This window comes from Gastrolobium bilobum, unplaced genomic scaffold (assembly GCF_033153095.1).
Source record: "Gastrolobium bilobum isolate Gb01-03AN ecotype WA unplaced genomic scaffold, APGP_CSIRO_Gbil_v1 utg38290, whole genome shotgun sequence".
Taxonomy (NCBI): domain Eukaryota; kingdom Viridiplantae; phylum Streptophyta; class Magnoliopsida; order Fabales; family Fabaceae; genus Gastrolobium; species Gastrolobium bilobum.
Window position 1 is genome coordinate 52,954 of NW_026895641.1, and position 27,936 is coordinate 80,889.

The 27,936-nt window shown below is 32.5% G+C and overlaps 2 protein-coding genes across 2 annotated transcripts; one reads left to right on the forward strand and one right to left on the reverse strand.

The window, feature by feature from the left end:
• The first annotated feature begins 3,284 nt into the window (after nt 1–3,284).
• LOC133286009 (uncharacterized) lies at nt 3,285–8,373 on the forward strand. The gene is made up of 5 exons (XM_061483344.1): nt 3,285–3,551; nt 6,224–6,274; nt 7,274–7,336; nt 7,455–7,523; nt 7,728–8,373. The coding sequence occupies exons 1-5, from the start codon at nt 3,285–3,287 to the stop codon at nt 8,007–8,009; spliced, it is 732 nt and encodes a 243-aa protein (XP_061339328.1). The 3' UTR covers nt 8,010–8,373.
• A 7,838-nt stretch (nt 8,374–16,211) lies between these two features.
• LOC133286015 (ethylene-responsive transcription factor ERF084-like) lies at nt 16,212–17,172 on the reverse strand. Its single transcript, XM_061483348.1, has 2 exons — nt 17,139–17,172; nt 16,212–16,972 (listed from the first exon to the last, which is right to left on the reverse strand). Exons 1-2 carry the CDS (start codon nt 17,170–17,172, stop codon nt 16,212–16,214), a joined length of 795 nt encoding a protein of 264 aa, XP_061339332.1.
• Between the last annotated feature and the right edge of the window lie 10,764 nt (nt 17,173–27,936).

Genomic DNA, 27,936 nt, shown 5'->3' on the forward strand with positions numbered 1-27,936 from the left:
TTTCCCTCCGCCTCAGCTTCCGCTTCTACCACCTGAAGAGCCATTTCTGTTCACGCCACCAATGGTTCCTGAACTCCCAAGTAATCCACAAGACCCGCCAGCACCAAGTAGCTTTCTTCCATTTCCAGAGCCATCACCACTTGTGTTGTTGCCACCTCCCTTTAGAAACTGAGTTCTTCTTTGGTTTTAGGTGCATATGTCCAAATAATCACGAAATTTAAGTCCTTCTTTTAAATGATATATACATAGATGTTGTCTTGTCTTATAGTTACTATATATTTTTCTTAAAGCTAAGATGACTTTCTGAATGATAATTTTATATCGTCAGTTTTGTTTTCCACATTTAATGGATGGTGATTTTAATAAGTATATCTCATATTAGATGCTTGCTGACTTGAAAGTTTAAACAAACACTGTAAATTATGTTCTGCTATGAATTTTAACTGTACCCATTCTTAACACTCACGAGTCACTCCAAGAAAAAAGTTTATTTGTGATAAAAAAATTTGTCACAAATGACAATTTTTGACACAAATAATCAAATTTCGTCACAAATAAATTTGCGACTCAGAAATTTGTGACGAAATTTCATATGTAGTGTCGAAATTTGCGACACTAATAAATTTTTTTTCTGTAGTGAGTCATGACTTAGCTATTACGAACAGAGAACATAAAAAAGGCCGAGAGTTGTCTCCCTTTTTTTAATGGATTTTCCAATAAGTTTCTTTCAGTTGGTGGCAAATTTAACAAGATTTAGGGATCCTACCCAACCTATTTCATTAGTTTTTGGAAAAAGACTATCTTATGATATTGGATAGTATCTTTCTTTCTTACACACCTATCTATTTTCTATTTTAGTATAGCTCAATTTTTTTTTATAAATATATGGGTCACACCCATAATTATATGTACGATGGGAAAGAACTATTCTTCTACAGTATGAAAATTTTTTTATGATAACTTTTTAAGAGTGTCACTCAAAAACTTAAAAAAAAAATTATTTATTTATTGTAATTAATATAAGAGTTTAATATTTCTCATATTGTAATTTATTTTCTACACTTATATAAAAGTGTATGAATTTCATACTTTTTCTTTTTCTCTTCTATCCTCAAGTGTGTCTACATAAATTTCACACATTTTTATATATAAAAAAGATAAATTTATCTTTTGCAATTTGAAAAATAATAATCCCTTTAATATAAGATAAATTTATCCTATATGTCCTGAGTTTTGATCTTTTCCAATATCATGTTATCACCTGACTGGACAGGTCCCAAAAAGAAAAGAAAAAATTCAATGAAAATATCAAAACAAAATGGTACCAAATTACTGATGCCGTGATATGCGTAATTGCGTATATGTTATTTAAAGAAGCAATGTTTTTTGTTGTGATAATTTCATTAATTTGGGCGCCAGTCCCACACTCCCATGCCCGTGGAAAATGGGAATAGAAAAAATGAGAATAGAAAAACCAGTTATGGTTAGACACGTGCAAGAAAGTGGGACCATGGGGAATGATCCACGGCTCTTTGACCCATTGACGTTTTTTTTAAGGTTATAGAGTAAATATCATTTTTGATCCTCAACAAATTTTATCATGTTCGTTTTAGTCTCTAGCAAAAAAAAAAGTTCATCATGGTTCTTAAGAAATTCAAAATGAACTTATTTAGTTAAAATCGTGGTCCCTCACAAATTCAAAAAAGATCCATATTAGTTCTCAAAAAGACTAAAATGGGTCCATTTTGAATTTTTTAGGGACCACGATGGGCTTTTTTATTTGTTAGGAATATCGTGAAATTTGTCGAGGACCAAAAAGAATATTTACTCAAAATTTTAATATACCAATTTGATATTTAATTTTCTTTATTTATCAATGGGATCATTTCGTGATGCTAGGATAGTGTTGCGACCCTCTCATTGCCTCAGTCACATATATTTTTTTAATTGAGTGACGTCCCCTCTCCTTCGAAATTCACAAGATTGTGCGACACAATCTCATTAGTCTTGTTACCGCAAAACTTCGAAATATCATAACTTTTGACTCGAGTATCCAAATCAAATGATTTTTTTATTTAACATAATTTTTCAAGATCTATGCAATGACACATCATTTAACATATTTTATCTTCCATTAACATAGTTCAAATTTGCAACAATAATTTTACTTTTTTACAAATTCGAACTATGTTTGTGAAAGATAAAATATATCAAATGAGGTGTGATCGTGTAGATCTCGAAAAGTTATATGAAATCAAAAAAAAAATCTGATTTGAATACTCGAGTCAAAGATTATAACTTTTAAATGTTTTACAATAACGAGACTAACGATTTGGCACAATCTCATGAGTGACGGAAGGAAGCATCACTCAATTGGGAAAAAAAATTATGAGTGACGTGAGAGGGAAATATCTTTCGTACTACGTGAGTACTGAAGACTCCTCGTTGCATCATTTACTCAATTTGAAAAAAAATTATTTTTTTATCATTTTATCCTTCCTGTTGAGATATATAGTCTCACGTTGATTAGATGGACAACTAATATGGCCTTTATAAGGCTTTGGACACTCTCACCCCTTGAGCTAGCTTTTGGGGTGGTGTATCCCAAGGTTCTTAACATGGTATCAGAGCCTCACCGTCCCCAGCTTTAAAAAAGTGGAATTAAAATAATAATAAAAAAACACAAAAAGGTAAACCAAAAATGTGCCTGTGCAATTTCCACGCTTCTAGCCTAAAGGGCTCTTGCGTGAGGGGGCGTGTTGAGATATATAGTCTCACGTTGATTAGATGGACAACTAATATGACCTTTACAAGACTTTAGACACTCTCACCCCTTGAGCTAGCTTTTACACTTCCTTGTATGATTATTTTGTCTTAAAGTATCACCTTTTTTCTTCTATTAGGTGGAGAGGATCGCTTAGTACCACTAGGTGCCCGCGTCACTTAACGATTTCAATTGATAAATAGCATGATAAATATCGTCAACTAAATACAAATTGAAAAAATTAAAGGGGTACAAAGTACAAACCCTCCGAACGTGTCAAAGAGCCAATGATCCACCCCATAACATTACAAACAGGGGTTTGGGTTTTAATTTTCAACAAAAACATCATTTCTTTTATCTCTCTTTAATAAGTCATAAGCAGCAGAGGCAGGCACATCATATAAATAAAAGTATAAACCAACCTTCCATCCACTCCTTCCTCTTCATATTCATTATTTTTTATTCATTATTATTATCTACTTAACATTCCCCACCCTTCATACACCTCTTCTTGTTCCAGATGTGCGACGATGACTGGGTCAAGGTGGCCATGGCCGACGATTCCGTCGTCGTCGACCTCCTCCTCCGCCTCAACCCACCGCCCTATCTTCACCTCCACTGGACCGTACGTCAGCCCCGCTCCAAACACAACAAACCCGACTCCACCAGGGCCAGCCCCACCACTCCTCTCTCCTGGACCGCTGCCACCTCACCAAGCGCCGGCGCCGTCGATGCCTACGACGACTTCACCCGCCCAACCAAACTGCCCGAAACTTCAAGATCCAAGGTTCGATCTCTCTCTCTCTCTAATGCCTCTTCTCTTTCTCTTGCGTTTGAGTTTTCGGTAAGGGAAGGTATGACGCATTCGGTTATCGTCGTGTATAAGTTGAACGGCGAGCACGAAACTCTGTTTGTGTTTGTTATGAGAGTGTGACAGTTTCTTTTTTGAATATGGAATTTACGAAAATGCCATTTACTTAAATTCTGATGAAACTGAATGAGCTGCCTTTATTTTCCTCCACCAGATTTACAATTCTACCCCTCTCCGGTTACCGGAGCCGCCGTGTCATCGATATTGTTTTGCTATAAAAGTTCAACTTGAATAGGAGACTTTGTCATTATTTATTTTAGTTATAAATTCAGGGAAAAGGAGTGACTTTTGATTCAACGCATGGAGTCAGAGGCTTGAATGACTCCTGTCACGTTTTTTCCTTGCCACTTTTCGCCTCATCTTCGCGTCACCGTCACGCTCTCAAATGACCTAAACACCCTTCATTCGGAGGGCATTTTCGTCTCTCTATCTGGCTGTGTTCCGCTCATTTCGGGAGGAAGTTGCAGCTGATTTTTTGTTTTTTTTTTTAATTTTTAATTTTTAATTTTTTGTGATTGGTAAGTACGGTGCTGCGATGCGATAGATTCGCTGTGAGGGGTAATTGGGTAATATCGTAAGGGTGCCACAAATACTCTTATTTTTATTTATTTATTTGTTGGTGGCGTGATTTTGTGGCAAATAGTTTTTCCGACTAAGTATTGTTTGGTAGTGATTATGCGCTTTTTTGGTGTTTTCAATTGCAATTCTGTGTAAAGTTTGGGTGGGGGGAAACTCATATGGTGTCGTCTCCCCATTGTTGCTTTTCCTGAGGGCGCATGCGCTCATCTTATTATTTTATTTTATTTTTCTTTCCTTTCATTTGCGATGATTAATGATTATTAATTAATAATTAAATCCCATTCTATTTCCCGGGGCTGCGTCGTCGTTTTCACATGCAAGTTAAAGAAGACAAATGTCTTTTATCCAAAAAGGAAAAGAAAAAAAGAAGACAAGTGTCTGTTATCTGCATCACAGCTTGAACGCAACCCTCTGTACTCAATTGTCAAATTAAAAAATAGTGCATGGCAAAAGTCAAAAGTAGTAGGAATGCGATTTATTTTATTTTTTTATCAATTTTTTTTCTTATTAATAATAATTAAATTTTACTTATTTAATATATATGAAGAGAGATAAACAAAATTTTTACAAAATTATATTTATACGAAATTTTAACACGAGACGATTTACACCCCGTTATTTGGAAGGTAAATAAAATGGGTAATTGTATACATTTTGTAGTAACGTGTCTTCAATTTTTATTTTATTTTTTTGGTATAAATAAATAGAAAAAAAAGGAAAATGCGGAGCAAGTGGAAGCAAACAACCTCCGAGACAGGATAAGGAAGTTGGAAATAAAAGAGGGTGCTTCTTCTGCTTGTGCTGTGTTAAATGCCACCATTTTGGTATCTCCGAAACGAATATGGGGACCACGTTGTCACCAAACCAATGGGATGAAGCTTAGCTACCTAAGCTACTCAAGCTGGCTTGTTAGTTATTGGTATTGGTGCTTATTAATCGCTACCCATTGCTTTCATTTTCAAACACACATTTTACTTGATTGGAGTAGGAGTTTTCGTGTGTATGCATGCAAAGCGTTTACCATTACCCATTTATTTTTGGATGGACTGATTGTGAAGAGAGCGATTTGTTTTTCATGCTGACCATTAATAATTAATATCACCATCCTTTCTTCATTCCTCCCAAGGAATCGTGCCTCTGTTTCCCTATCACAGCAGTGTAAGGGTATAAATGACAATTCCATAATGGTTCAGTGTAGTTGAGGACCTTAGGGCTCGTTTGGTGGACATGATAGGATAAGAATATGATATAATATGGAGCTGATAAGGATAGGATATGATACAGGGCTGATAAGCCTATATCATATCCTGTGTTTGATGAGCACCTGATTAGCAATATGATAAGATTATGTAGAGGGAGAAAGGAAAAAAGAAGAAGAAAATATAATGCAATAAATACAAATATACTGGGTAGTGTGAGAATATATTGGGTAGGTGAGAATTTATTGGGTATTTAATATTGATATCTTATCCTATTGAATCCTAACCCAGCTCCCCCCATAGGATAAGAAATCATGCATTGGATAGGATAAAATGAGACAATAGGATAAGCTAATTATATCCTATTAAACCACCAAACAAGAGATAAGAGATAAGAGTAGGATACGATAAGTTATCCTATCCTATCTTCCTTATCAGGATGCTCCAGGCCCTTAGTCTACCTTCTAGATTTTTGGCCGCATAGAAAGTATTGTCAAAGTTATTCCTACAATTTTTAGTCTTTCCTGGTCCTACCTAAAATTATTTTCTTTTTAAAAAGAAAAAGGAAAAAAAAAAAAAAGCTTAATTGAATGGGCAATTATCGATTTTCGTCGCTGATCTTCCGATGTCAAAGCAGTGGTATAGTTTGATTTGTCTCTAGCCTAAGTATTTTCCCACCTCTTTCGTGTGTTCTTTGCCTTTGAAGTTATCTTATTATCATGTTATTTCACTCCATATTTTTCGAGAATTTGTTTTTGTATCATAAAATGTCTCAAGACCCTAAATTCCCCTTTATTTGGTATTTTGCAGGTTGCTAATCCAAGTGAAACAGCCACTACCAAAAAGTCAAGAAGGAAAAAGGTAAAGTATAAACTTTTGACTGTATAGTCGGAGTGTTTCATACATCTAACTTTTTCAGGGACACCTAATTATGTGAATTGTGATGGGTGTATATCGTGGTATTTGTTGAGACAATAAAGAAGAATGTATATTCGTATGTTATGCAAGAAAGGTGTGAATATGAATTAAGGATAGGATGATAGGTTGCCTATGACAGGAGAAATACTTGGGTAGTCCCTGTTTTGGCAAGTTGGGCAGACTTAATCATGAACACAGTATCACTTTATATTAAATAATCATATAAATCTCTGTGCCACGTGATAATTTGATTTGCTCGAATCCGTAGTCAATCCTATTTCTGATAGGAGTAGTTGACAATTATTGATTGATATAGTCTCCTCATGTAGACAGGATCTATTCAAGTATTTCTCCCATGACAATATATTCTTATATAGCAGAAGATAAACGAGGATGCGTGTGTGTGAAGAGAGAAAGAGGACCTATAGTTGAGGTTGGAGGTGAAGGAAGAACTTAATGTGACCTTAACCTAGTTGGGGAATTGCTATTAGTTGAATAGACTAATGAACTAGGTTACATTGAGTATGTCGAAAGCAAAGTGCAAATGATTGGGATTAAACTGTGATTGAGCCAACAACTAAGGATTGGATAGCCAGTATGTAGCTTCTAGTTTTTGTACTTTTGCTTAGAAAACAATTTTGTCAGTGTTTACATCTACCCCTACACTAAAGATGATGACTCAATGGGTTGGTATTTTAAATGTTTCGGAAAAAGATCTGTGTGTACTGATTTTATGTTTTTTAGTTTAGCTTGTATAGTTGTAATATTAACTAGTTTTCAATGCAGCTGTTAACTTAAAAGTTCATGTGGCAGTTTTAATATTATCAGCAAACAAATTTGGAAATGTCGTCACATTTATTCGTAAAGGAATAATTGTTTTTTCTCCTTATCTGTGTAAGTGTGTACCTTGTTAACATATCTTAATGCGTATTGTGTTTGCAGACTTCAGCTGAACTAAAAGAGGAGGAAAATTTATTGTTGAAAGAAAGGAGAAGTTTGGAAAATGTATGATTTGTACATATATTGTTAGATAGCTTATTTTTGCTTCACACATATCTCGACCCTTCAACTTGGAGATATGTTTTTTATATGGTTTATTAATATTGCTTGAATTTCTGAACAGGAACTGGCATCCCTGCGTCTGACTATCGAGAAACGTAGAGCCACAAATGAAAGCTTAAAGAGAATGAAGGTGACCTTACCGTTCTCTTCTACCGTTTTTAGAACCTTCTGTTTCTGCCTAGTTGGCATGCCTAATATATGAAGCAGTAGTCTCTGACTCACTGTTGCATTCCATATTCGAGATCTCTACTCTAAATTGAATGATGAATAAATATATGCATAAAAACTAGATATGGTGCACTAGAAACTAATATGCCTTAATCTTTTGTAACAGCTCGATATGGAGTCACTACAGAACTCTAAAACAGCTACAACCTCTGAGCTGTCTGGGAAAGCTGTCTATGGCCCATCTCAGTTTGTGGATGCAGGGTGTCACCCATCTACTCCAATCTCCCCAAAAACTGTTACACATAAGGTTCTTGATGACAATTCACTTGTTTATGCAGCAAATGCTTCTCCCAAAGCACAAGAGATTGATAACCAAGAATCTAAATTCGTGCTTCCTGATCTGAATTTGCCTGTAGACGAGGATTTCAGATCCAATGCCATGCATTGAATTAGCTTATAAAGGATTAGATCTCCAGTGATAGTCTGCATACTGTTAAGTCAGACCGACATCATCCCTTAGTATGCCTTATAATTCAAAGTATAGCACGTTAGACCTAACAATTTAGGCTTTGTTAATGTAATTGTAGATGCTAAACCATTCACTTGCCCCACTAAGTCAAAACTCATGTGGAAATTGTTTTTTGATTCATAAAGATACTGAGGGTAGTGTAGAAATCCCAACACATCAGGCTTAGTTCCATTCTTTTTTTATTCCCTGGTTTCTACACTGTAGAAAATTCTTTGTTGCATCCCTTGGATCCTTCTTCTTTATTGTAGAAATATTTACCAATAAATATAATTACGTGTTCTTCAGATAATTCACGAATTTTGGTTCTTGTAGTGAGGTTGTCTGTATCTACTATGATTTTGTTACTTGTTGATTCTCTTTGAAACTTACAAGTATGCTTTGTTGAAGGAAATATCGTTTCTAGCTAGAGCTGGTTTTTTTTTTCTTTTTTTTTTTCCGGTAAATAAAAAAGCTGGTTTTTAACTTGCGCTTATAAACGTAAGATGATAATTTATATTATAAAGCTTAACGAAAGCAACTAGCCTGTAATATATATGATAACTTGGTTTTGGGCTGAGGTTTCAGTGCAATGCCACTGGAATTGCGTCATATTGATGGCAGAGTCCATGGGTATATTTGTCACGCGCGTCCAGGAGAAGACCGTGAGGGGGGATTATCATCACTAGTCTAAACTATACCAATTGTAACAAGTGTATTGGATATCACATCTCAACTTAAAACATTAGGGCCCGTTTGGTACGTGGGATTCTTGAGGAATCTCGGAAAACGGAATTTTTTTAAATTTTTAATTTTTAGATATTATCGTAAACTGAATGTAAAAAATCATATTTTTGAAATTGAGATTCCCCGATAAAAAAAAATTTCTCCTCTACCAAACGCCCCAATGCATTGGGTCCATGGGTTCTTTTATTTATATGTTTTTCACTTAGCTCATTACTAACCAATGTGAGATTTATCACACTTAAATATCTCAACAATATTGACAATCCTTTTTTTTTAGTACAAATTGACAATCCTCTTTAACTTAGATCTTTCATAAAATAGTAATGATGATAATAAGAATAATAAGGATAACAAGAAGAACTTAGCTCTTTATCATTTTTTTTTTTTGGATAAACCATGAGTATTTTTTATGAGACAATTTTGTTCGAGCTAAGAACATCCATATTAAGGTGAGGCAAGCTTTTGATTAATAATTAATGTGAAATATGTTTTTCAAAAATGAGTGGGATTTACTTTTTCATTTCTCTTTTTTCTTACTAGATCTTATCTATTTTTTTTGTGTTGTGAGAAACATATTCCCCATAATTGTTTGTCTGAACTTCACAAAAAAAAGTGTTTCGTGTATTTTGTAAGAGCTAAATTCATTTATAATTTCGAGTTTTCGACGTTGATACTTGCAACCCTAAATAAAGTGTTTCTTTTTGGTTATTCTCTCTATATAGGGGTGTAAATGGGCTAGGCCGACCTACAAAGGCGTACGGCTTAGCCTATATTAGGTCAGATTTAGTCTGTTACAAATAGTAAAATAAAATAGGTCTAGACTTTTAAAAAAATCTATTTAGAAAATAGGCCATAAGCTTTTTTGTATATATCGGGCCTATAAGCCTACAAGCTGGCCTATATCATATTATCTATTTTAAATAAAATGAATAAAATTATTATTTTAATATATTTAAATAATAAAGTAATATTATTTTAGTTATTCTTTTAATTGTTGAATATTTAATAGCATTAAACAGTCTAATAGATCTAGGCCTAGGTTTTTTTTTTTAAATATAGATCAGGCCAAACTTATAACTTGGAGCCTACACAGGCTAACAGGCCAGACCAGATTCAATGTTTTTTTTACACAGACTTGACCTATTTAAGTCAAAGCTTAATCTAGCCTATCGTAGCCTATTTACACCCCCTATCTCTATATATAGTCTTCGATAAATATATTATTGGTCTTGGCTTTCAGTCAGCGGCCCATTAGCAATGTCCTAGGGCTTGCACCCATGTAGAATGATGGGGCTAATGGCAAATTTTAAGATTATTGGGCCAATCCTACCCATGTACGATTGTAGACCAACAGATTTACATGGCCATATGTAAGTAATGACTCCCTCCCATCTCTTTCATATATCATTTAAGCTAATTGTATAATGTTTAAAATAATATTAAACGGACTCGATTATAATAAAAAAAAAAGTTCTTTTTAATCATTATGTAATTTATATAAATGACAGATATTTTAAAATATAAGAAGGATAAAGCAAGAGAACAACAACTATAGCTAAGAATTTTTCGTCAATACTGTTTGTGTTCTCCAGAAGTGAGGAAGAAAAGGTCAACATAGTTAAAGTACCGCTTAAAATACAATGCTTTACGAGTGTCATCGTCTTGGGATTTTCCTTTCACAGGTTTTTTAGGTGTCACGTCAAATGTAAGATTATTCGCAAAACCCGTGGCCATCGCAGCTGGAGGAAGCGTCTAACTGGACAATTCATACATGCGAAAATTATACATAGATTATGGCACCAATTACTTATATTATTTAGGAGAAGAATATTGTAACAATCAAGTTGTGTTATTATCATGTTACTATCAATCAATTTTACCGTTAGATCGATTATGTTGATCCAACGGTTATATTTATTTTCATCTTTGTATGATTATGATTCTTCATATTTAAACTGAAAGCATTAAATATGGAAAATCATAATCATACAAAGGTGAAAATAAATATAAAGTATTAAATTTGAGAAATCATGATCATACAAAGATAGAAATAAATATAACCGTTGGATCAACATATTTGATCTAACGGTGAGATTGATAGATAATAACTTGGTAATAACACAACTTAATTGTTACAATATCCTTCTCCTATTATTTATACCAATAAATATTAGATTTTGTATTATGTCCTGGTCGACTAATTAAAAGTGACTAGTCATGGGCTTTTTTAATCAAGCTTGGCTTTTGATCTCCTTTTAACAAAGTGATCGTTTGTATAGAATTTTTTTTTTCTTCAAAAAATGCTTTGCTTATTTTTAGGAAAAAAAAATACTTCTTACTTTAAGTTCGTTTGGATATCTACTTAATCACAAAAAAAAAGTAAAATATCTACTTTTTTTTTAAAAGCTAAAGATTTTAGCCTCTAAAAAAATCAGAAACAAAAAGTCAAATATTTTTTTTCAAAATTTAAATATTTTTATGAAATATAAATAGCTTTCAGTTTTGTAAAAAAATACTTTTAAAATAAAAAAGAAATAAAAGTTACTTTTTTTTAGAAACCCAAACAAACGGGCTCTACACCCACACTTTTTGATATAGATTTCTCTTGTAAAAAAAGGAATAAATATTATCATTAATTACGTGGATTAAGTATATAGGATTATTCTAATTCAATTAATGATCTTGAATTCTAATTCAATTTATGCCGAGATAAAATACATTTACTTTAGGAGAGTCCACTTAATGCATAGCTCGTCCATGGTGGACTAATTAAGTAGACGGGGACAATCTTTTTTAACTCCGCGTTGTAGTGAGAAATCGATAGGTAGAAATTTCTTTCCTTACTCAGATAAACATTTGTTAATCATATTTAAATTTAAATGATTTAGGAACAGCAACGTCATCTTTATACTAGATTAGTTAAAGTTTTGATGAACTCAAATAAGTTCAAGAATAGATTGCAAGAAAAAGAATAAAAAAATCATTGTGATACATAGAAAAAAAAAAAACTATCCCTTATAAGTACTAATGGTTTTCCTTCCCTGCCTCTAACAAATCGTAAGCTAATGTATTTCATACTCCACCCAAGTTTATGTGAGTTATTTTAAAATATTTTATGCAAAAAAAAAAAAAAATTGTTATTTCTTTGGTGAAAATAGCAAATACTAACTTAAATGCCATAATAACAAGGTTGAATAATGTATCCCATTAAGGATTTTTTCCCCCTCGCTTTCTTCATTACATGTGAAGGAGTAGAACAGATAATGGTACTGAATATGTTAATCACAGTTTTTCCCAATTTATACGAAATCAGAAATATGAGATTCAGGACTTACCCGTGGTTCAGACGATTGAGGTTGCTGCTGAGGCAATGTGGGTTGTGTATCAGTCATAGGAGGATCAGTCACAGGAGGATCAGACATAGACACATTGGGAACATGAACAAGAGGAAGAGACACTGACTCAGATGAAGGAGTAGACACTGAAGATTCAAATTCAAAGAAGGAAGGTGATGAGTCTTCTAGTGAATTATTCTCCCCCTGAAGATGAGGACCTTGGAAAAAGGACTCAGATTCCTGAAATGTAACTTCCATAGAAACAAAAAATTTCTGACTACCAGGGTGATAACACTTGTAGCCCTTCTTATCAGGAGCATATCCAAGGAAGACACATTTAAGAGCCCTAGGATCCAACTTACTGCGATGCTGTTTATGAATATGAACAAAGACAACACACCCAAACACTCGAGGAGGAAGACTTTGCAAAGTTGGAACATAAGGAAAAAAAGAAGTCATGGAGTGAATAGGACTTACATGATCGAGAACCCGAGTGGGTAGACGGTTGATCAAGAACGCTGCAGTAAGAATGGCATCTCCCCAATAGCATTTGGGTACATGTGTTTGAAATAGTAAGGCACGAGCAACTTCAAGAAGGTGACGATTTTTTCTTTCAGCAACCCCATTTTGTTGAGGGGTGTCTACACAAGTAAGTTCATGAATCATACCTTGATTTTGTATAAATTGGGAAAAACTGTGATTAACATATTCAGTACCATTATCTGTTCTTAGTCTCTTGATTTTTCTACCAAATTGGGTCTCAACCATTTTATAAAATTGAAAGAACAGATGTGGTACCTCAGACTTTTCATGCATTAAGTAAACCCAAGTTACACGAGTGCAATCATCAATAAAAGAAACAAACCATCTATTTCCAGAAGCATGAGGGACTTTAGAAGGACCCCAAACATCAGAATGAATAAGATCAAAAGGTTCAACACTCTTAGTACTACTAGAAGGAAAAGACACACGATGATGCTTAGCAAACTCACAAACATCACAATGAAAAGACTCAACAGGGCACAAAACAGTCAACGAAAAAGGCTCTAAGAAGCCAAAAAATTCGGAAAAAAATACCAAACGATGTCCGATCTGAAAAAACAACACAGATCCAGAAAGAGAACAAGGAGACGAGAAGAATGGTGGTGGTCCGGTCCAGAAACACCGCCGGACGCGCCTCCACGCGCCGGAGAAAGCAGCTGCGCGTGGGCTTCACTCTCGAATAAAGAGGCGGCGCGTGAGAGCGCGTGGCAAGGCTTCTCGGGCTGAAATTTTTCCGGTGAGCGCGCACCTGTCTGTGGGTGGTTGCGGTTGAAAAGTCACCGGAAAAGGTTCTAAACGGTGAAGACAGAACTGGTTGAAGGCGGTCGGAGGTGTTTGGGTCGTTTGTGGCGGAGGAACGTTGCGTGGAATGATAGAACGAAAAAAAAGAAGGTCAACAGTGGTCCCCTTGGTCCAAAAGGTCTCCGGAAAAAATATTCCGGTGGCAGCTGATGGCGGCAGCAGGCAAAGAAATTAGGGTTTTGTAAAAAAGACAATAGGCGCGGAAGCAGAATCCTCAGGATCGAGAGCTCTGATACCAACTTGAAAAAGGATTATGAAATATATTTGATTTTTTTATTTGAATCTGTACATAGGAGTCTCTATTTATAGAGACTTCTTGACCTAATTTTGACCTAATGGGCTTGGCCCAATATACAAGTAACGGACTAAATAAATACAAATAAATGACTACATAATTACTATTTAAAAAAAAAAAAAGACCCTTTGGGCTTGTAATAACATCACACTCTTTTTTTTTTTTTTTTTTGTAATAATAACATCACACTCTTTATCTCTCCTTCAAACATGCACATTAAGAGATCAGTTGTGTCTCTTTCTATCGCACACAAAAACGCTTACAAATGATCTCCCAACGTGCTTGTTTTGATGCGCAACCAGTTGCACACAATCTGTGGAACTGATTGCAATACTTTAATGGAACTTTGCAAGTAGTTGTTTTTTCAAAAAAAATTCCCTATACGAGACTAATCCAACTGTTGTTTTAATGGCTTAAAAGGTCCTCTCTAAAATTTAAATGCCTATTCTTTTGACAATTTATTCATCTTTAAAATTCATATTCTCACCTAAGTCAAGCTTCATATTATATACAGCTCTTTTTAAACTGCATAAAATTTAAACCTTCAAAATTATATTTGTATAATAAGATATTAATAAAATACATAATTGAGTGAGCATAAGCAGCTGGATCAACAAGCACAATTGCTGCCCCATTTTTTCAACTTCGGAAGATTCAGGTCCGATTTCAATTTGACAATTAAAATAAGGAAAAAGTTGACCGATGTCCGTCTTGTGGTTTGGTTTAGAATCACCTATGTCTCTTTGATTTTTTGTTTATCACATATGTCCCTGTAGTTGTAAAAAATAAAAAATCACAGGAGCATATATGATAAAAAAAACATACCCTTTTGCAAACCACAGGGGCATATGTGATAAAAAAAATATCATAGGGGCATAGATGATTCGGGAGTAAACCACAGGGTCATTGGTGAACTTTTTCCTTAAAATAAAGAGCTTAAAAAAATTTAAAAATTATTTAAAGATTACATAAAAATTTTAGTTTAAAAATTAATTAAAAATATATATTTCAAGAAAAATCTCTCTATTTCTATGACTTCTCATTTTAAAAAATATATATAATTCAAAAAAAAATTAATAAGAGCTTAAAAAAACTCCTCCTAAAAATTTTAGGAATTTTTTGTTTTTTTCTTTAATATAAAAAAAAGTTATTATTATTTTTTTTTAAAAGGAAAACTAAAAATAAAAGGATCAAGATAAGAGCGTCGCACTTGTGGTTTCACTGCTTCCCTCTTCCAAAGTTAATTTGTACTCTGTACTTGACAGGATGATGATTGGTATTCGTATTAATTTCTTGAGATTGGATCATTTGGCTTGGTATACTGCCAAATGCATGTAATCTTGGAAAGTGGGAGATAAATATATATATTCAACACAGAGAGAAAAGTTAGAAGTGAAGCGTGAGAGCCACACAAAATAATAATAATAATAATAATGTAGGGTCCCCACACGCTTCAGCTGAACTGAAGATTGCGTAAGATTGCAGTCCTTGGTGACACAACATCGTTTCACTTGTGTCCATGCCCTCTCTGAAGACATTTTTTATTTTCGTTTTACCATTAAAACCTCTGAAAATTTGAGAGTAAAATGAATAAGAAAATAAACGTCGTTGTAGTACTCTCTGTTAGCCTGGCCTGGCCCCATCATATGTTGTTTGATCTCTCGTTGTAACTGATTCTGCAACTGCAACTCCCAAATAGAAGACAAGGAATAGAAACTAGAAAGTCAGAACTGTATACTTTTTTATGCAATGCATGTACTTCAACCCATAACCATAGATTTACCCTTAGAAGCTTAATATCCTTGTACCTTTTCTGCAGTTATATATACACACTAGCCAAAATACTCTTAAGTGGTGTTTGTTCGGAAACTTTTTAGCGGATATCTATCTTTCTCAAGTATGGCTTTTAGAAACACCATGTTTGTTTCAACGTTTTTCACCAAAAATCCATCTATCTAATTTGTCTAGATTTATGAGAAACATAGATATCCGTACTGCTTAGAAACTCAATTTGAAGGTGAAATTTTTCGAAAAACCGATTATCTGGCTTTTAATGCACTGTTGATTTCATAAAGTTACCTAATTTTCCCAGTAAAATTTTTTCCCACCAAACAACCTTTTTTTATATTTTCACTTTATCTATCTTTTCCATCATTTCTCTATCTATCTCATTTCCCTACTATTCCAAAAAAATTTCCTTAACCAAATGGCCCCTTGCCCTTAGAACAATGTGCTTCAACATAAAAAACTCCCAGCCCTGAACCCACTTTCTCATTCAAATTCATCAAAAAAAAGCATGAACATTGATTACACAGATTCATCAAAAACCACCATAACGAAAAAAAACAACCACCCCATAAACAAAAAGAAACATAGCTAAGCATATACATATTCCACCACCTACTTAACCTACAACACCATTAATTAATCACTAGTGTTTCTCCCAACAGAGCTCACACCTAACTTCAAGTCAAGCTCCACATTGCTATGATGGTGATTATTATTATTACCTCTCCCAACTTCAGGAACCTCACTGAACAATTGAGCCACAGAGGTAACCACAGAGCATTTCCTTATAGCGCTGCTTCGTACGGTTTTAGGTTTATGAGTCCCGCCACTGGTCATCTTCTTCACTTCCGAGGTCGAAGAAGACGAAGTTGTCGGCGAAGAGAGAGGCAAAACGGAGGGTATCTCGAAGTTTGTTCGAGCTTTGGAGCCTCTCAAGCGCCTCGCCGCAGCGTCATACGCACGCGCCGCATCCTCGGCTGTGTCGAAGGTGCCGAGCCAGTGGCGGCACCGACCGATTCGATCGCGTATCTCCGCCGACCACCTCCCCCATGGTCTCTTCCTCACTCCTCTGTATCTCTTACTTACCGAAAGGTTATCGTTTTGTGTCGCGGGAATGGTCGTTGCCGTTTTGTGTTCACTGGGTTTGTCGTTTTTGTCTCCGAAGAGGACGTGCTGTCCAACAATGGCAGCTATTCCTTCGAGATCTTTCGTTTCGTTGGTTTCTGCATGATGTGGAGCTGAAGGAGAGAGCAACTTGACGAAGTGATTTGGACCCGGGTATGGTTCAAATGGGAAACGGGTTATGGTGGGGAATGTTTGAACCACAACAAGGTTCAGTGATTCGGGTGCTTGATGAAGCATTTCAGTGATGGCTATTGGCTTGTGAAACTCATAACCTGAAAACAATATTTATACCACTTTAGTCAATTTAAAATGAAAAATGAAAAATTGAAATTATGATTTTATTTTATCTATGAAATAAATAAATGGGATTTTTATTAATAGAGAGATGTGAAATATAGATATTGCTGTCAATTTGGACAAGACCGTAATCCAGCATACTTACGCGCTTGTCTTTCCCATGGGGGAAGATCATGAACATCCCTAGGCCCGTTTCAAGTCATCTAGCCTTTATCGAGGAAATGAATCAGATTATAAGATGAGAAGGGAGAGAGAGATGTAAAAAATTAAAATAAAAAATAAAAAACCGGTGTTCCCTAGTAGTTATGGTATACTGACACAAACTGTATATATGAAAACTGAATAAACAATCTAGACACAATTTGTAATTATTATTTTTGTAAAAAATTAATTTAATTTAAAAGTTTAAGTTGTTGAGTGAAAACTCATCAATAATTTTATACCATTAGATATGAACGATGGACAATGGACATGTTTTTCTACATGTGTTAAGAAATTTCACAAGAAAAAATAGGAGGCGATCAGGATTGAATCCAGAATATGATACTATGTGAGATATTAATTCAACCAAAAAAACTTAAACTTTTAAGTGAAGGTCTATTCATGAATTTATATACTTCTTTAACATTATTATATTATTATTATTAAGATATTATTTTTCATGTAATATGAAACAATAGTCTCATCCATATTTTTATGTTATATGATACAATAGGTTTTTTTTTATGTTGTATAAGATGTAACATGAAAAATAATATTCTAGAAGTAATTATTATTTGGAAAAAATATGTATCATTTAAAAGGATGTAAAGTTATGTCGTTTTGTTATAATAAGGGGCTAGCCTAAACGGGCCGTACCTCGAGGGCATGGTGCCCGGAGAAGGTTGAATGGAAATACCTCCTGGCAATATACCAAAAAAAAAAAAGTTATGTCGTTCTAAGTGAAAAAAGATATAAATCATGTAAGAGAAAGTAGACAAAAAAAATAAAGATTTAGATTTTATCTTTTTATAAGAATGAAATAACATAAATTATTTCATTTAAAAAGATAAAGACATCTTCTTTTAAAGTATTACGTTAACATGGTGCTTCGTAGGATGTCTCGCGCTTTTAAAGTTACAGACACTGGACCTCTAGTTGTGTGTGTAGCTTGAATTATGGCTGAAGGGAGGGAGGGAGGGATTGTGGAGGTATTAGGGACATAGTAAAGGGTACTGAGGGAATTAAGAATGACAGAACTGTGATGTTGATGACGAGGATTGTAATTGTGTACGATGATTGATGAGATTGAGTTGTGGCGCGTAAGGGTGTCGTCAAGGATAGGATTGTTTTGTTTGACTGCCAATCCCTTTGCCAAAGAAATACGGTAGTACAAATCTTTTTCCGATCAAGTGTTGCGCACGTACATAAGATCAAGCCTGTTTTCTGCACAAGTTGTACCAAAAAAAGAAGGAAAAAAAACCTCTGCATGCTCAGTGTGGCATCGCATCGAAAAATGTTCTTAACCCAAAGACAAGATAGCGGAAAGAAAAAATAAAAAAATAAACCTAAAGAATTTTTTTATAAAATATATAAATAAGAGTATATTTATTATGGGAAAAGTGTGTATAATTTTAAAGGATGTAAAGTTGTGTCATTTTAAGAGAGAGAAAGAGATAGATAAAGGAGGAGAAAGAGTTAACAAAAAAAAATAAAGGTGTGGGTCCCACCTCTTTGTGAGAGTGAAAGGATGTAAGTTGTGTAATTTTAAATGATAGACACTTTTCCCATTTATTATTGATTTAAATTTAACGAGGGAGATAGTAGCACTCTTATTAAGATCGGATTCGAATCCAGCACGTTGGAGTGAGGAGTGCCTTTTCATACCACTAGATCATCATATTCGAACCCAGCAGATTAGAGTGAGAAGTGCCTTTTCATACCACTAAGTCACGGGTTGAAAAAATACATCATTTAATATCTTTATTATATAACTATTAAGTTAAGAGAATTATTTCAAAAATTGTATCTAATGGAATTCGAACCACTTATACCACATAGCAAATACCACTAAACTACATCAAGTTAGCAAATACCACTAAACTACATCAAGTTATTGTTTAGATGACATCATTTAAAATATTTATTATATAATTAAGTATAAAATATAAATTTATATATATATGCGGTTTATGCGGTTCAACCAGTGACCCATCGGTTGAACTATTGACCCAATAACTCAGTACCTCGACCGGGTCAATGACCAGTCCAGTTCTAATAACATTGGTTAGTAGGTTACTCGGAATTTACGGATTTCTTATGTGGGGTATGTGTATAATTTAGATCATTTAAAAAATATAATGAAATTGAAATATTATTTAATAACATGTATAAGATTATATAATGTGCAAGTATTATTTTAGTGATTACATAAGATCATATATAAATATTATTTTATCGAATAAGATATAAATCATTATTGCGGTGCCCGTCTCACTAAGATTACATCATTTAATTAAGATCATTCTGAATACAGAATTGCTTGTGGAAGATAATTTGTGTGAGATAGGTATGGTGGTTTGTAACTGGTAGGATGTTTTGTGGGTTTAAGAGTTCGAAAATTAATTGAGTAGCGAATGCTCATTAGATGAAACTGTTGGCAACACTTATATGTTTTCAGTTTTCATGAGAAATGGGAGTTTATGAAGTGTACTTAATTAAGAGATTATTGCTTCACATGTATATGACTGCTTGAATTAGGAAGCGGCCGATTATAAATACAATTATGCTATAGTTCCGGACATTAATAAATAATATGTGTATTGATTTATTTATTTTAAGGGATTTTAGTTTGTCCTTTAACATTACACAAAAAAATTTTCTACACACACAACATTTTGTGGGGTCCTCACTTTTTAAAGCCAAAAATAAAAAATAAAAAACTAAAGCAAGCAAAACGAATCTCTATAACATTACACAATCATTTTTCCTACAACATAACTCTTATAAAATTCTTATTTTAAATGTTGGTTTCCACAAATTAATTTATAATTTGGTGACAGATTGCTTTGCCGTATAGTTAATTAATATTCCTTGATGTTATGGTCTAAGGTGTTATTAAAATTAATTATTTTTCTGTTAAATTTAAATTGCGTATTAAATAAATTCAAATCGAGTGTGAACTAATTAATTGTTGCATTTGTTGGCATATATAGTCTGATCCTTTATGAATTAGGGGTTACTCCTACTCAAACTTACCGGTTGGTTTTATTTTTTTCTTATAACTATTTTTTTAAATATGTCAATTTTATATTTTATTAATTAACGTGTACTATACTTTAATTAACTTATATATATTGAAATATTTTGAGTTTATTACTTAAAATACATATATTTTATTTAAAATAAAATTTTGATTAATTTTAAAAAAATAGTAATTAATTTTAATATTTTTTGAAGTGACTGACTGAGTTAAATTAAATCTAATGAAGTCAAGTCAAAGTATATTTAAAGTATGTTTAGTTTACAGTTTGTACACAAAATCATTATTTGAGAACTGCAAAGTAAGGCTTTGTTTGATTTCTGTTTTGCAAAACAGTTTTTTAATTTTCAGAACAAAAAAAATTAAAAAACTCGTTTGATAAGATCTGTTTTGTAAAAAATGTTTTGAAAACTATAACTGTTTTTTTTTTAAAATCAAATTTAGAAAACATGTCTGAGTTGTTTTTGTTTTCTGTTTTGATTTTTAACTTTCAAAAAAAAAAATATATAGAAAATAACTGTTTCCATAATTATTTTATAAAACAGTTTTAAGAACAAAAAAAATCAGAACACAGTCAAACAAGCTCAAGGTTTCCCTTACCTCGTACATGGTTGATAAAATCGCTTTTAAAATATTTGTAAGTAATGTATTTGTATCTAAAAACCTTAATTGAAGAAAAAAAATTAAAATTACTTTTTCACCCAAACTCAATTTAGCAAACTAAAAACCAAAAAATGTTACGTATTTCAGTTTAGTCAGCCGCTCCAGTACATTTTCTTAAGTTATTCAAATATTCCTCCCATTTTAAGATGTCTATTCGTGAGTATATGCGGGGACCAATAGCAAACAAAACATATTTTCGGGGGTCGCATGTAAATCACAAATTTTTTTTTTTTTAAGTTACCCAACCCTAATTATAAATCACAATTTTCTATGTGCATAAACAATATATATATATATATATATATATATATATGATAAAACAGTGTAATGTAATAATTTCTCCCGTTTAATAAGTATAACACTGTTTACACAATCTTGAGTCACAAAATACTCAGATGCAGAGTAAGATTTGATTGCGTTATGAATCATGTCAGCGGTCTTTCTGAGGTCAAGAATTTATTATGCATAGTTGATGGATTAGACATTGCCAACCCAACAAGGCTCAGAGTTGAGTTGAGTTGAGTTTGAGTTCAAAACTTCAAATGCTTTCACCGTAGACTTACCATGCTGCAGTTAATGGGATTCCAGGATGTCAAGATTTGTCCGTATAAATTTCTATATTATATTTCTGTTAACTTTTTAAATAGTTTTTTCGATATTTATAGCTACGATTTTGATTTTGATTTTTTATTCGTAAATAGTTTTATTGACTTTGGCAATGGTAAGCAATAGCGAACAGTGATCAAAAGTATTATTTTTTGACATTTTTTTAATCAAATATCACATAAATAGTATTTTTTATCAGATTGTCACTCGATGCAATTCGTTACGACAGGCAGTGACTTTCGTCGCTTATGATTTCATGACACATGGCCACATTACGTACCAAATTCGTTATTACTAGTAGCGAATTTCGTCTAGTCAGCTTTTTTATGCAAAAATATGTCACGGTGTCAAAAAATTATTGACAAACATAATTCGCTGCCGGTCGTAGTGAATTACGTAATAAGTACTGTTCGCGTGATATTTGAATAATTTTTTTGCCAAAAAATGACATTTTGGTTGATGTTACAAGTAATAGACTAAAGGGAAAAGGAATATGAATAGATATAGTTGTAAAATGTTCAATTGGAGTGCTTCAAATGCTAAACATTATATGATCCACTTTTGAACTTTTTAAGGAAAATTTATAGAGCAGGATATTGTAACAATTAATTAGTGTTATTATCAATATTACTATCAATCAATTTTACCGTTACATCGATTATGTTCATCTTTGTATGGTTATGATTCTCCATATTTAATATAAAAGCATTAAATGTGGAAATTACAACTATACAGAGGTGAAAATAAATATAAAGTTTAAACATGAGGAATCGTAACCATACAAAGATGAAAATAAATATAATCGTTGGATCAATATAATCGATCTAACGATGAAATTGATTGGTAGTAATATTGATAATAATTTTATTTGGTTGTTACAATATTATTCTCCAAATTTATGTTAGATTAATTTTTATAGCACAACTCCACGAGTTAGATACATGTCACCTTTTCAATTAGATGACGTTATTAACGTATTTTCCCACGCATATTTTGTCATAATTATATATTTTTCATCATTCAATTATAAATTTTATAATTTTATAGATTAATACTCTAATTAATGTTTGTGTATAACAAATATTATTTTTGGGAATGAGATTTTTGCTTTTATTTTTTTATCATACTTACATAAAAGTGTATTGATTTTATTAAAATTTTCTCTCTCTTGTATTTCTAATAGGATTCATTACTTTTAGTTGAATATGGAAAAAAAATTAACACAGAAAGTAAAAATATTTTTACCTTATTTTTATTTTACTTGACCAATTTGACACGATTTGAAAAAAAAATATCGATAAGCCAATATTGATCTAGTGATAAAGAATTTGGATAGTATTATATGTTTAAGGGTTTTATAAAAGTTATGTAGTAAGAAAAGTGATTGTGTTATGTTATAGAGATTCGTTTTGCGTGCCAAAGTTTTTTTTTTTGCTGTGGGCCCCACAAAATGTTGTGTGTGTAGGAAACTTTTTGTGGTTATGTTAAATGATAGATGATAAATTCTATATTTAAATCTCATACCACCATTATATCCAAAAAAATATATATATATATATATTATGACTCTCAAATAATTTTCTAAAATGTCACCGTTGATTTCGCAGTTAAATCCAACTGAACACATTTTACCGCATGAAAAAAATATGTCCTGCTATTATCTTGTTTACATAATGGAAAATAATTTTAAACGCGGCAGAATGAAATAATTTTTATGTGACATTTTGATAGTTGTGCCTCAAAAGTTCTGCATGTTTAAATTAAATTCATCGTCATATAAAGCTGTCAAAATCTTTACGATTTGGTGACCTGGTAATGTCATTGGACATTCCCCTTTCCAGATTAATATATTATAAATTACCGACCATTAATTTACGGTTTTACCATTCCATCCCAAATTTGGACCTAATTATATCATAAAACAACTTGACTGAAAATTTTATTTTCTTAGAAGGAATATTTTAGTGATCCTTTGATTTCCTTGCCTTGTCTTTTTGTTTTAAAAAAAAAGTTGAACCCCACTATTTTTTTTTCTCTGCAAGAAATTGAAAGGCTCTCTTGTTAAACCCCTATTTTAAAAGAAGGATTTGGTCTTTGGTGATTGTTATTTTAAATAATATAAGTTATGTCATTTTATGAAAGAGATATACACAGAAAAATGGAAATCATGGGAGAGAGAAAGTGAATGGTTTTTTTTAATTTAAAATTTAAATAATTTTTTTTTCTGTGTCTGTCTCTCTTTTAAAAAAAACAGAGTGTTATGTCATTTAAAATGACAAACAATTTTGCCTTAAAAAGAAATGTATAATTTTAAAGATCCAACAAAAATGTAATTACTCTTAGTCAGCAGGGATGGACAGGGAAAGGACGGGCATTGACAATAACTCCACCAAAATTTTGATTATTTTATTATTATATATAAAAAATAATATTTATTTAATAATAATAATTAATAGTGTTAATAGTTAATTCCTCTTTAAAAAATATTTATAATAGTTAATTTATTTTATTATGAAAAAACATTTTCTCTTTTTTAAAGGATAAAAATTTTCTCTCACTAGTGACTCATGGATAAGTGGATTCCATCTTAATTTTTCTTTTCTTTTCACTATTTTGTAAATCCTACTTATACTATGATATTACTAGCGGAAGAAAAAATTTCTCTTTTAAAAGAAGAAAATATTTTCCGTTTTATTATTCATAGTAACAGTTCTAATTGTAGTATTTTATTTTTGCCCCATAAAAAAATTTCTGATTTCGCTACAGTCAGAAATACGTGGAAACTGTTGAGATTGTAAGTAAAATAGTATCTCGTTACAATGATGGTCAAGAAAGAAAGTATACTTTATATATTAGGTTATGTTTATCTCATTTTAAATGAGATAAACAACTCTCTTACATAAAAAGGGATTGGGTCCCATCACTCTTTTTTCTCTCTCTTTTTACATGTGGGTCCCACTTATATTTTTATTTCTACAACATGAAATAATTTTTTTTCCTACAACATAAAAAAAATATATCCCTTATATATTACGTTTTTCGGCCACCTTTGACATCTGTTGAGAAACTGTTGACATTATTGGTTACCAGTTCACTATTTGCATCATGACTTCCATTTACGTACACCGAAGTGACCAAACTAAACCTATAACTTATAAGCAAAACTTTAGTCGATATCATCTTCTCATTCTCGTTCCGAATCATATTCTCCAATAATACGCAAAATCCTTTCTTCTATCTAAGGATGAGAAGTCTACGAATTTTACCGGTCCCACCTCTAAAATGGGTGAGGATACACATAAAGAAAAAGAGCTAAAAAAAAAAAGTTTATTTTTAAATTAAAAACTACTTATAAGTTAAAAATTGTTTGAAAATTACATAAAAAATGTAGCTTACAAATTACTTAAAAACACATATTTTAAAAAAATTGTTTCTGTCTATCTTTATCACTCTTCATTAAAAAAAACACACAATTCAAGAAAAAAAATAAGAGTTTAAAAATAGAAGCTTTTAGTGTCTGTTTGGATCCTCTCTTTTTTAAGCTATAAGCTACTTATAAGCATAAGCTAGGCAAAACAAGTTTTGGGAAAAACTCTTATAACGAAAAGCTATTTTTTTATAATGAAGAAAAAAACTCTAGACTAAAAGCTCTTAGGAGGAGCTTTTTTTTAAGCTCTTATTTATTTTTCTTGAATTGTGTGTTTTTTTTTAAATAAAAAGAGATAATTTTCTTGAAATACGTGCTTTTAAGTAATTTTTAAGCTAAAACTTTTATGTAATTTCCAAACAGCTTTTAGTTTCTTTTTTTAATCTCTTTTTTTAAGCTTTAGCTTATAAGTAACTTCTAGCTTAAAAATAAGAGGATCCAAACAGACTCTTAGTTTGCAACTTTTTTCTTCGTTATAAAAAAAGAGCTTTTTTCAAAACCTGTTTAGTCTAACTTATGCTTATAAATAACTTTTAGCTTAAAAATGAGAGGATGATACAAAGAGACACTAATTCTTTTGTCTCTTGCAGCCTAACAGTTTTCACCATTGATATCAAAATACTTCTCGTAAAAATCGAACCCATAACTTCATCAATTATCAGGTCGATTCTGGAGCTATAGTCCACTCGAGCTGCAACTTGGGGTTAATTGGTTAAAACTTTGTAAGTCAATCTTGTTAACTATTTGGCTTCGTCAAGACTCAAGAATCCATGCAGAAGCGTCAACACGACACTCTCCCTCACGCACGCACAAACATACACCAAGTTTGGACATTTTCCAAGGTGGCTTTGCAAGTGGAATACTTATATGTGTGTCATGATATTTGAAGAAACATTCTGTAGAAAGAGCCACACCACAAAGAATGTCGGTCTATAAGCCCTAATCCCCTAAACAGTAAACACAGTCAAGCTCAGACTACAGCTAGGTGTGTGTGTGTGTGTGTGTGAAGGGTTTGCATTTTAAGGGGTTTGGGAGAAAGAGAAGGTGGGTTTTCCTAAGAGAGAAGCGAGAAAGCACGCGAAGTTTTTGGGTTTTGCACAATGCTCTCTTTGGACCAAGAGATTTGTCCTTCTTCCATGAGAGAAGTGTAGTTAGGCTTTACCTATTTGCCTTTGGGTTTTGAGAAAGAGAGGGAGAGAGAAAGTGGGTAGGAAAATCCCAAGAAGAAAAGATACGAACAAAGTGTGCTATGATTATATCTTTATCATTTTCCTACTTTAGTGCTGTGCAAATTTGTGCAAGTGTCATTGCAGTGTGGGAATTGTGAATCTTAATCTAAATATTGCAACCTTGTTGTGTCTTCTCTTTTATCAACTTCTGTTACTGCTTTTGAATATTCTTTCGTATCCATGTTCCCCCTTCATGAAAATGGCAATGCGTACGTTTCCGAGAGAGATATGGGATTGAGGCTTGGGAGAGTTCAGAGCTTGCGTATATACCCCTCTTTATGTGTATCCTCACCCATTTTATAAAGGGATTTGCATTTATTATTTAACATGACATAACAAAGTTTTTTACACACACGATATTTTGTGAGGCTTACACTTTTTGAAAATAAAATAAGATTACTGCACGCAAAACGAATCTCTATAACATTACACAATCACTTTTCCTACAACATAACTCTTATAAAACACTTTTATAAATCAAATATGTACCAATTATATTCTATGGTGCATAGATATCGACACGGGATACGACATAACATTCCAATACATTAGTTTTAAAAAATATTAGATTTCGACGTGACATATTTTGATATTAAATAATATTTTAATTTATGTAGTGTATATTATATTTAACATTCAATAATTTAATAAAAAAATAAAACTAAATTTGTAATACCTATTAATTTTACAAAGAAACATAATATCTCAAATATTTATATTAAACTCAATAAAATGATAATCGTAATTCAATCAATTTAATAGTTAGAACTAAAAATACTATACAACACATGTTGAAGTGTCGAATATGACACTTCAGATTTTTTTAAACGTCATACATAATATGTTATATCTACCACCAATGTCTCTCAGTTTACTGTGCAAGAAAAATCTCTTATAATCACGGTTTCACTCGTAAGTTGGTCCAACACTAGCACATTTTATTTCTGATCTTTAAACATTTGCTCATTTCAGCTTAGCTTTGGGCCCAGAGAAAATTTTATTAGCATTATTTAATAATTGGATAAAGAATTTGGTTTGGACACATCTCTTTATTTCGAAATAGCCCGCGTTTCTAGTTTGTTGCCTTCTTTTCTACCGAGAGACACACAATAAAAAGGATTCGTAAACAATTTGAATGTATAAATCCACATGAATATTAACATCTATTTTAATTGAATGTATAAATCCACATGGATATGAACGACAAAATTTGAATGTATAAAAAATTTATTATCCTTGTGATACTTCCTGATCACTTGAACAGTTGAATTGGAATAATCAAAAAATCGATAAACTGATGAAAAAAAGAAAAACAAGAGCACGCAATAATTTTAAGATATCGTATCTTGAGCACCATTTTAAATCTCCTTTCTTGGTTGGGATGGGGCGGGGATGTAATTGTAGTTTCTCCTTGAGAATCAAAGTCTTCATATTGCAAATGAGATAATAAAGTAAGACAGTGGTGAGGATCATGGCTTCGGTAAGGTTGACCTCGAATTGCTAGAGGGAGAGATAAGGCAGGTCCTAGAACTAATTGTGTGCCAACACTGCTGGATCTTAGGCTGAATCACCAGCCCAAAACATCATAAATGTTCGGTTTTAATTTGGATGATTCTAGTCATTTTTGTTCAACCAGGACTTAAACTAGTAAAAACTCAACCCAATTAAATAATTTTTCAAAAACCAATTGTTATAAATTTCTAGAATGTAAAATTGATTCTAAGGTAGGATTTTGCTGCTTCTTGGATTTATAGAGTTTATTCTAGATGTGGA